Source organism: Cyprinodon tularosa, unplaced genomic scaffold (assembly GCF_016077235.1).
Source record: "Cyprinodon tularosa strain WSP-4 unplaced genomic scaffold, ASM1607723v1 ctg40, whole genome shotgun sequence".
NCBI lineage: Eukaryota > Metazoa > Chordata > Actinopteri > Cyprinodontiformes > Cyprinodontidae > Cyprinodon > Cyprinodon tularosa.
Genome location: NW_024039119.1, coordinates 838773 through 848951, shown reverse-complemented (window position 1 = coordinate 848951; position 10179 = coordinate 838773). Strand labels below are relative to the sequence as shown.

The 10179-nt window shown below is 38.0% G+C and overlaps 1 protein-coding gene across 2 annotated transcripts; it reads left to right on the top strand.

The window, feature by feature from the left end:
• The first annotated feature begins 984 nt into the window (after positions 1 to 984).
• On the top strand, positions 985 to 6435 carry LOC119791820. 2 transcript variants are annotated; one of them, XM_038298139.1, is made up of 5 exons: positions 985 to 1961; positions 2599 to 2613; positions 3042 to 3157; positions 5699 to 5920; positions 6325 to 6435. In XM_038298139.1, the coding sequence occupies exons 1-5, from the start codon at positions 1700 to 1702 to the stop codon at positions 6346 to 6348; spliced, it is 639 nt and encodes a 212-aa protein (XP_038154067.1). In that variant the 5' UTR covers positions 985 to 1699; the 3' UTR covers positions 6349 to 6435. The 2 variants fall into 2 exon arrangements, with proteins under 2 accessions (XP_038154067.1, XP_038154068.1); XM_038298140.1 differs by lacking the exon at positions 2599 to 2613 and having other exon boundaries at positions 986 to 1961.
• Positions 6436 to 10179: the final 3744 nt, after the last annotated feature.

The window sequence follows — 10179 nt, the reverse complement described above, 5'->3', positions numbered from 1 at the left end:
GAACACCTCCAGATGTGACTCCTAAAAATTCATCCAGATCTGATGTGGAATTAAAGGCCATCAAAATTAAGCCCAAGTTAGGGTTATGCTGAAATTTTACACTTAATAACACAACTGTGCTATAACACAATCCACCCTTTCTGATGCTGTTTGTCATATAGAGAATATGACACAGAATGTAACTCTACACCGAACTCTTGACATCCTTCTTTTCTGAAAAACAAGGCTGCGATCGCTGCCCTAACCGTGAGCCTGAAACCACCTTTTTATATGACCATACCACAAAATGGAGCCATGCAAGATATTATTGTTAATTTTGTACTACAAGATACTTTATTTATAATTGAGCAAATTATAAATTGGTCAGTTATAAGGGTTAAAATATTCACTGTCATGTTTATTGTTAAGTAGGGGAGTGGCGGCCTAGTGTTTAGGGCATAGAGCTTGGAACCCTGAGGTTCTAGAGTTCGAGTCCCACTCCCCCAGACTGCCACTCTGGGTCTCTTAGCAAGACCCTTAACCCCCAATTGCTCCCCAGGCGCCCCGCAATGGCAGCCCACTCCTCCCCAAGGGGATGGTTAAAATGCAGGTAAATATCTCCAATGTGAGATGAGGAAAGTTCAATTATTTATTATTATTATTATTATTAACACAAGAAAAAATAGCTCAATAAATTATTAACTAACCATGTCAAATATGTAAAAAAAAAGAAAAGTATGAGGGAAAAGTATATATGTCAAAATTACTCATCTTATTTTGAAACATTCTTAGGAGTTACTACCGTAATTCTTAGTATATTCGCGCGAACTAAAAAAATAAATAAAAAAAAATTCCAACGTAGAGGCTGGCTTGGAATAATCTGTTCAGATTCAAGTTCTGCATTATTAAGTATTAAAAACAAGCAATCGGATAGTAGAATGGACATATTATTAGAAATTTTTCACACATTATATAGAATTAAAAATATGGGTGTGATAGTTATTTTTGTATGGGTTCCAGCGCATATTGGAATAGAAGGAAATGAGAGAGCAGATAAAATAGCAAAAGGGGCAATTCAAAAACCAATTAGCATTAAAGTTAAAACAAGTAAAGCTGAAGGAAAGAGTATGGTTAAGGAAAAACTGATGGAAAAGTGGCAGAAAAGGTGGGATGAAGAAATAACAGGAAGATGGTTTTATAAAATTCAGAAGAAGGTTAAAGAAAGAAGAAAGGGAAAAAGAAATAGAAAAGAGGAAAGAGTGATAACCAGGATAAGATTTGGGCATACTGGACTTAACTACTCACTTTTTAAAATTCAAAAACATGCAACTGGTAAATGTGAATATTGTGGAGAATGGGAAACAGTAGAACATGTTATTCTAGAATGTGATAAATATGAAAGAGAGAGAAGATGTATGATAAAAGAGTTTGAAAGTATTAAGGTAAAATTTATGTTAATAGATATTTTGAGGGAAAGTTTGGAGAGCAAACATATACAAATAGTTATTAGATTCTTAAAGAAAACTAAGATATTCAGTAGAATTTGATAGAGTAGACATAAGAGTGAATGTGTGGATGATAGTGATGAGTAGAATATAAATATGGATGTAAGTTTGTTTGTGTGGGTTGGTAGGTGTATGTATGAGTATATATAGATATATATATACAAAAAGAGCGTTAGACCAACGAGAGCCACACTCCATACCAGTAAGTGGCGGTAATGCTACTATTAAGTTTGTTGCCAACCGCCAATAAACACAACAAGAAGAAGAAGAAGAAGAGGCTGGCTTGGCCGCTCGGTGTCAGTGCGCCTGCGCTCCTCAGAGCTGTTAGGGCTTTCTTATCTTTCTGCCTGGCAATGGCTCCAAACCTACATACAGTTCACGATCAAACGTCAGAAGTCATTTTTTTCCTACTGGCAGATGAAACTGAAGCAAAATCTCGTATGCTTGACTCATCAGAGGTGGAAAGTGACGGTCCAGGTAAGGGTTTGGTTTTCTTATGTCTTGGTGTGTTTGTGTTCTCATCCTTGTGAACCGCGTGAGTCACCACCTCTTTTATGTCTGTCGGAACTAAAGTTGCTTTGTCATTGGAGGTTAATTTCCATTAACTTTCCATTTATTCTAAATTGATTACTCCTGAATATCAGCTGTTTAGATTGTCTCTAATTTTAAGACAAAGGGACATGTCTTTAATATACTGACAGTATACAGGCTGAACAATATGAATACCTGTCAAACGGTGAGTTGGTTCCCCCTCCTTTGGACTCCCAAAGACTCTTTATATTTAACAAAAGTCACCATTACTAAAACCCACAGAAGGCTTTGAGTGAGATGAAGAGATATATATATATATATTTTCATTCCTATCAGAATCAGAAAGGACATTATAGGCCAGGTTTGTGCTCACAAACTAGAAAGTTAACTTCAGTTTTCCTCGATCATATCAACCCTGAATTACTATTCACTGCAATGTAACCATGGGCATTTTGGAATATCCCATTTATTTTTTCAAAACTGTGTTTTCCAAGAAATATTTCACAACAATCTGTTTTAATTGTTATTGTCATTGCTCATTTCTATGTGCTTTCATTTTCTCTCACATTCCTCCTGCTGATAGATGGACCTTTCCCAGGTAGGGGTTATTCTATTCTTTTCTATTCTTTTCTATTCTATTCTATTGAGGAATGCACTGATCGATCTGCCTCAATTTTCTTAATTTTCGGAGATCGGTGATCGGCCGATACTTTCCACAAAACAAACTATTCAATTAGAGTCTTTCATGCATTTAGATCTAGGATGTGTTATGTGAGTGTTCTCTTTATTATTTTTAGCAGTATGTATTAACCAGCCTAAAGTCCTTTTTTAACATAAATGAAGTCAAATAAAAATTGCAACACAAGAAAAAGATACTATTGCAAAAATGGCCTTAACATATTTGCAGGAAAGGTGCTTTGATTAGATGTTGTTCAAAACATTGTGCATAAATTGTTGTTCTGGGTGAAATTTAAGGCCTCCTTTAATTAAGATGCTTATTAACAGGTTTCTGTTTTTATCTTTTAGAAGATGATTTCGACCCGGTTTTAGTTGCGGATAAGCTGAGAACTGTGGCTGATGCTCTGAATGAAGAAAAAATCAAACCTCTACTAAAAGAGATGAGCAAAGCCGCTGCAAACGAGGTAAGTTACAGTATCACCATAGTGGCGTCAGCAGAAATAGACTTAATTATCTATATTTCTGACTACTCTACCAGTTATAATGGACAATTTTGTTCCTAAGTAAAACATTTTTTAAATTCATAAACAAGAAATCAGGCTTCATGCCCCTATGAGTCTGTATTGTTTAGCAAACACTAAAGGTTATTAGAAGTTCCCATTTTTGACCTTTATGTTGCCCTGTATTCGTCTGTAAAAGCCAGACACCACTGATATGAGTGTAAACAAAAGCTGCTTTTATCAACTGTAAATCAGTGCATTCTGATCCTAATCTCTCTAATATTTGTGATGCTTTAGCAAGTATTGAATTTAGCTGATTTTCATTTTCTCTTAGACAACTAATAAATGAGAAGATGCAAAACCAGCTTTTAGATCATTGGAGTTTTTATGCATCATTAGCAATGGCTAACTATTTATAGTGGTAGCAGATGCAGCTTCACATAGTGTGTTAAGAATCAGCATAAAACAGAACCTGATTATCGAGTTGACCTTTAAATTGGCTTCATTGTCTTTGAGTCTATCAGACTCCTTCACAACAAGATAAAAGATATTGAGATATTAGATCAGATTTCTGATGGGCTACCAGCATTTCCAAATTCAGCATATTCCATGACGGACAACCCCTTCCTTTACTTTAGAGATCCACAGATCCAGTTTTATTTTTTTCCCATCAAACCCTACACCGACTGAATTGAGAATATCAACAGATGCCTGATTTGATATCACTGTTGAAAGACTGTAACATATACCATACCGTGTTAGTAAAGGTACCAGGCTTGATGCTAACATTATTTTAAAAAGGTAACTTCAGCTACGTTCACACTGCAGGCCTTGATGCTCAGTTCCGATTCCGATTTTTTTGTGAAATCCGATTTTTTTGCGTTGCCATTCACATTTCCAAATATATGCGACTTGTATGTGATCTCCTGTGTGCGCAGTAGAGGACGCAATGACGTCAAAAGCCATCACAGCTTCGCGTTTATGGAGGTAAACATGGATGTAGTGCTGGAGCGAATTCAGAGATCTTTCCAAACCATAAAACCTCAATCTTTTCAAGATGGCTAAAAAAACAATACTGCTCTCCGCATCATTGTCCGCCATGGTGTTTGTTTTTCTTGGCACTTCTGTGTAGCAAGAAGCAGAATAGTGATCTATGTCGGGTTATTAATGGCGTTGAGGTCGGATGAATGTGACCTGACCGTTCACACACAGGTCGCATCTGAAAGGATCAGATTCGTATCGGATCCAGGACAACATAGTGGCTGGGTCTGATTGGAAAAAATCGGTTCTGTGTTGTTCAGACAGCCATGAAAAGATCAGATCCAGGTCGCATATGGGCCAAAAAAAAAATCGGATTTGGGACACTTCAGGTTGCGGTGTGAACGTAGCCAAATTAACAATGATATAAACGTACTTAAAGGAATAGTACACCCAAAACATGATTAGCCTTCATTTTCTACTCACCCCCATGCTGAACAACACCCTGGAGTACTTTTTTGATATCTCAAATGCATCTGGAGATCTGGGAGGCTTCTTGCTGTCTGCTGACATTCAAATAATGGAGGTCCATAGCGCCCGAGGCAGAAAGGTCCATAAAAGTCCACAAAAAACGTGTCAATATTCCTCCATACTGCTCGTCCAATGTATTCCAAGTGTCCTGAGTGGGTAGCATCCAGAATTTACTCGAAACGAAGTCATTTAGAATATTTTTAGAGCATAAACAGTAGTGTATAGGATTTCCTAAAAGCGTGTTCACGAGTCTACGGAAACCGCGGCAGACCAAACCAGATGAAAGTGCGCATTCAGCTCGGCAAAGAACTCATGCTCTTCCTCAACACTGAAGTCCTCAGACATTTTTCTTTCGTTGTTTCTTTCTTTGCACAGGTAAACAGCACATTTCTTCTTCTACGCTTGCATTATCGGCAGAGCAGACGCTGAATGAGCACTTTCATCTGGTTTGGTCTGCCGCGGTTTCCGTAGACTCGTGAACGCGCTTTTAGGAAATCCTATACACTACTGTTTAGGCTCTAAAAACATTCTAAATGACTTTGTTTCGAGTAAATTATGGACGCTACCCACTCAGGACACTTGGAATACATTGGACGAGCAGTATGGAGGAATATTGACACGTTTCTTGTGGACTTTTATGGACCTTTCTGCCTCGGGCACCATGGACCTCCATTATTTGAATGTCAGCAGACAGCAAGAAGCCTCCCAGACCTCCAGATGCATTTGAGATATCAAAAAAGTACTCCAGAGTGTTGTTCAGCATGGGGGTGGGTAGAAAATGAAGGCTAATCATGTTTTGGGTGTACTATTCCTTTAAAGGCCCTTTACCTGATTTTATTTTAATATCTCTGAGAGAAAGCTTTTAATGGTATATTGTGTGGCAGAAGAAGTATGGAAGTGTTATTAATGCGAGAAAACTTTGGTGCCTTGCTAATAAAACAGGATTATTCTATTAATGTTCTTGAAGTAGCAGTAATAAAAATGTATTTTCCCCAGGCCGTAGATGCAGCATTCAGCAAAGCTGTGGAGACCATTTGTGAATCGTACTCCTGTAAGGGTGCTGACGTCGCCCCAGAGATGCAGCTGATCAACGCCACTGTGGCGTTAGGCCTCTATGTGAAGAAAGTCTCCCCAGATCTGAAAAGAAAAGTGCAGGGCGCTATGACTAACTTCCTCAACAACCGCGTCAGCGCGTGGGTTGTTGAGCAAGGAGGTTGGGTACGTACATGTATAAATATTTGTCAATGGTATGCCAAGAATTTATTGCTCTGAAGCATTTTTTGACTCTGTTTACCAGCACTCGTTTAGGAAAGTTTCTTTTACTTTTTGCCTTCAAAAACATGTTAAGCTACTGGACGGGCCTATTGCAAAAAAAAAAAAAAAAATCCTATGATTCTTTATGCCCATCACACTTTCTAATATAGATATATTTATCTGTTGAACTTCCTTTTTCGTCTTTCTATTTCAGTATAATCCACTCTACCATTTTATAGTGATTTCAGTCTTTAAAATTATTAATAAGAACAGTTAAACTGATAACACATACTATTTCAGAAAGAACTATCCAAAACAAATAGAATTGTAAATAAATCAGTTTTTTTGTTCTGTTTTCTGTTTTTCAGGATAAACTACCAATCTCCAAGTAAATCCATCATCAGGAACTCAATATTCAGTTGTGGAAAAGCTGGGACTGAAATAAACTACTGTGAAACAAACAAACAAAAAAAAAAGTATGTGCAAATACAAACCAGATAATGATATTCTTCTAAATGTTTTCCAGCTGAATGTCCTGTACAGCTCAGCTGAGAAATATGACAAAAACATAGGTGTGGTAACCAAAGTGGAGGTGAAGCTGAGAAAATGTTCTCCACCTCATTGTCAGATACACTATATTGCCAAAAGTATTTGCTCACCTGCCTTGACTCACATATGAGCTTAAGTGACATCCCGTTCCTAATCCATAGGGTTCAATATGACGTCGGTCCACCCTTTGCAGCTAGAACAGCTTCAACTCTTCTGGGAAGGCTGTCCACAAGGTTTAGGAGTGTGTTTATGGGAATTTTTGACCATTCTTCCAGAAGCGCATTTGTGAGGTCGCACACTGATGTTGGACGAGAAGGCCTGGCTCTCAGTCTCCGCTCTAATTCATCCCAAAGGTGTTCTATCGGGTTGAGGTCAGGACTCTGTGCAGGCCAGTCAAGTTCATCCACACCAGACTCTGTCATCCATGTCTTTATGGACCTTGCTTTGTGCACTGGTGCACAGTCATGTTGGAAGAGGAAGGGGCCAGCTCCAAACTGTTCCCACAAAGTTGGGAGCATGGAATTGTCCAAAATGTCTTGGTATGCTGAAGCATTCAGAGTTCCTTTCACTGGAACTAAGGGGCCAAGCCCAGCTCCTGAAAAACAACCTCACACCATAATCCCCCCTCCACCAAACTTTACACTTGGCACAATGCAGTCAGACAAGTACCGTTCTCCTGGCAACCGCCAAACCCAGACCCGTCCATCAGATTGCCAGATGGAGAAGCGCGATTCGTCACTCCAGAGAACGCGTCTCCACTGCTCTAGAGTCCAGTGGCGGCGTGCTTTACACCACCGCATCCGACGCTTTGCATTGCACTTGGTGATGTATGGCTTGGATGCAGCTGCTCGACCATGGAAACCCATTCCATGAAGCTCTCTGCGCACTGTTCTTGAGCTAATCTGAAGGCCACATGAAGTTTGGAGGTCTGTAGTGATTGACTCTGCAGAAAGTTGGCGACCTCTTCGCACTATGCGCGTCAGCATCCGCTGACCCCGCTCCGTCAGTTTACGTGGCCTACCACTTCGTGGCTGAGTTGCTGTCGTTCCCAAACACTTCCATTTTCTTATAATACAGCTGACAGTTGACTGTGGAATATTTAGGAGCGAGGAAATTTCACGACTGGATTTGTTGCACAGGTGGCATCCTATCACAGTTCCACGCTGGAATTCACTGAGCTCCTGAGAGCGACCCATTCTTTCACAAATGTTTGTAAAAACAGTCTGCATGCCTAGGTGCTTGAATTTATACACCTGTGGCCATGGAAGTGATTGGAACACCTGATTCCAATAATTTGGATGGGTGAGCAAATACTTTTGGCAATATAGTGTACTTTAAAACTTTGGTATTTAACATGTGAAACACTAAAGCTAAAGAAAAGAGCACAATATTGCCAACATCTTGATTCCTTGTAGGGAGTTTTTTTATTTTTTGTTAGTTTTGTCGGATAAAAGATTTCTTTCAGTTTTCACGGGATGCTGATGATGATGATGGTCTTTCGTATAGATCACAGAAACTTGGCTTTTTACGAGCTGCTTTTTAGAACAACTTTGTATCTTACAGCTGCGGTTTCTTAAGAACATCAAAACAATTTTTATCCAAAAAAAAAAAAGACATTTTCGAAATGATTGTTTTGTTTTTTCCTTTCGGAAATAAATTTTTTGTTTCATCAGAATACAGCTGCCATAAAACCATTTGATTTCCACTCTCTGTATGGGAGTCTGGATCTACCCTACAGAGTCTGGACTTCAGCCTCTAGTCCTGGACATCTATTATTCTATTTTTTTCTTTAAGGGATTTTAATTTTCTTCATATGTCAAATTAATAACTAATTTCTAACGGTGTTTTATTTTAAGTTTTATGGTGTAACTTGACTTGAAAAATGATTTTTCTAGAATATTTAATATATGTGCTGATGTGGCACATTGTTCCTAGAACATCCACATCAGTCTGACTTTAGCACTTATTTTAGACTAAAAAGATTTTTTTCAAGATTACTCATATTGGTATAAGGTGAAGTAAAAATTTCTATGCTTTAAAGGGTTTTCTTTTTCTCAAATAAATACTGAGCATAATATGGGTAATAAGGGATTTTAAGCTACTGGCTTTTTCTTTTGTTTATTTCTACTTTTCTTGCATTGTTTGCCATACAGAATAATGTCACCATGTTTTACCACTAGTTTGTCGACTACGGGTGAATGATTCTGTGTCTCAGGTAAGGAGGACAGGTTTACATCTGATCGAGCTCATGAACTCCAAGCTAACAAATGTTTGAAAACGTCTATGTAGGATCTGGTTTTGCACTGTTTCTCTAGCACCATTATGTTTTTTTGTAATTTTGTGATGATGATTAAAATGAGATATTTATGTTATGTCCCAATCAAATGATTTGGTGTAATTTAAAAGAAAAAAAAAAGAATATAAACAGCCATGATAGGACTAAGTAATAAAAAAAAAAAAAACAGGTGTAGCATGAGATGGATAGAAGCCACTAGATGGCAGCCTTATGTCATGTGTTATCAGGGCACAAGTTTCCACCATGTTGGTTTGACAGGCAGATGTGTTTGTGACATGATGACACGAGAAAAGCATGAACCACGCAACCACTAACCTGTTGCAATCTTCAGTCTGCAAATTCTTCTTCCCTCACCAAGAAGGTTGCTAGGAGGATCCTTTGTCGTTCCATCATGTAGAAATTCATCCTTCAATGAATGTATTCTTTCTAGGGTTGCAAGTAACGATTATTTTGCAAATCAAATAATCTGTTGATTATTTCCTTGATTGATAATCTTATAGCAAACGGTCCTTTGAAGACGACCTTTTATAGAATTAAACCAACTGAAACTAAAACATTTCTACTTGAGGAATTCTTGATAGAGCATATTGACAGATGAAAATGTTTGTTTTACCTTAATGCAAAATGCTTTTATGTTTTTTTTTATTATTTTGGCTTAAAAAATTCCTCGTCTAAGTGAGTTGCTCTGTCAGCTAAAGGCATGTTTTAGAGTCTCTATTCTACAGTTAACGATTCATCGATTACTGAATTGGTAGACAATTATTTTAATAATCGATTAATCGAGATTAATCAGATTAACTGTTTTAGCCCTAATTTTTTCATATTAAGTTTATTAAGAAGATTATGAAGGTGTTTGTATCACAACAAGTGACAGGTAGTTTGTGAAATCAAGTATTTTGATAGTGAAATGAACCTAATCCTGCAGGTGTTTTATATAAATTCAACCAAGAGCTTCTCATAATGCCTACTGCTGTGTGAAAATTCCCCCTCTGATCAGATTCTCTCACACTTGCACACTTTCTCACATCTGGGATGGGCTAAAGCTCATCTGATGTGACTTCATTGGTGCCGTTAGGTCCAAATTTAAAGGTTTAGCTGCTATGTTGACTGGGTGCAGCTGAAAGATAAAACTACTAACAGCTGCCACTTATTTCCTGAGGGGGCAGGTCATCAAAACCCTCAACCGACTACAAAAAAAAAAAAGAACTTGCAGCGAGAGCTGGAGGTAACGATCTTTGAGGATTCTGTTTTTAAAGTAGGGATCATACTAAATGATGAAGGGCACCCTGCTTTGTATAAGACCTGCACAGTTACCAATTAAAGCCTAAAGAAAATGCATATCCCAAATATGATTACAGCTAAAATGAAAAACTTAAAT

What these genes read in the sequence shown, in the direction of transcription:
- LOC119791820 (XM_038298139.1), top strand. Translation starts at nt 1,700, where the DNA reads ATGCTACTATTAAGTTTGTTGCCAACCGCCAATAAACACAACAAGAAG. An exon ending in GCAAAGCCGCTGCAAACGAG is followed by an intron (nt 3,158 to 5,698) that starts GTAAGTTACAGT and finishes TATTTTCCCCAG; the next exon opens with GCCGTAGATGCAGCATTCAG. An exon ending in TTGTTGAGCAAGGAGGTTGG is followed by an intron (nt 5,921 to 6,324) that starts GTACGTACATGT and finishes TCTGTTTTTCAG; the next exon opens with GATAAACTACCAATCTCCAA.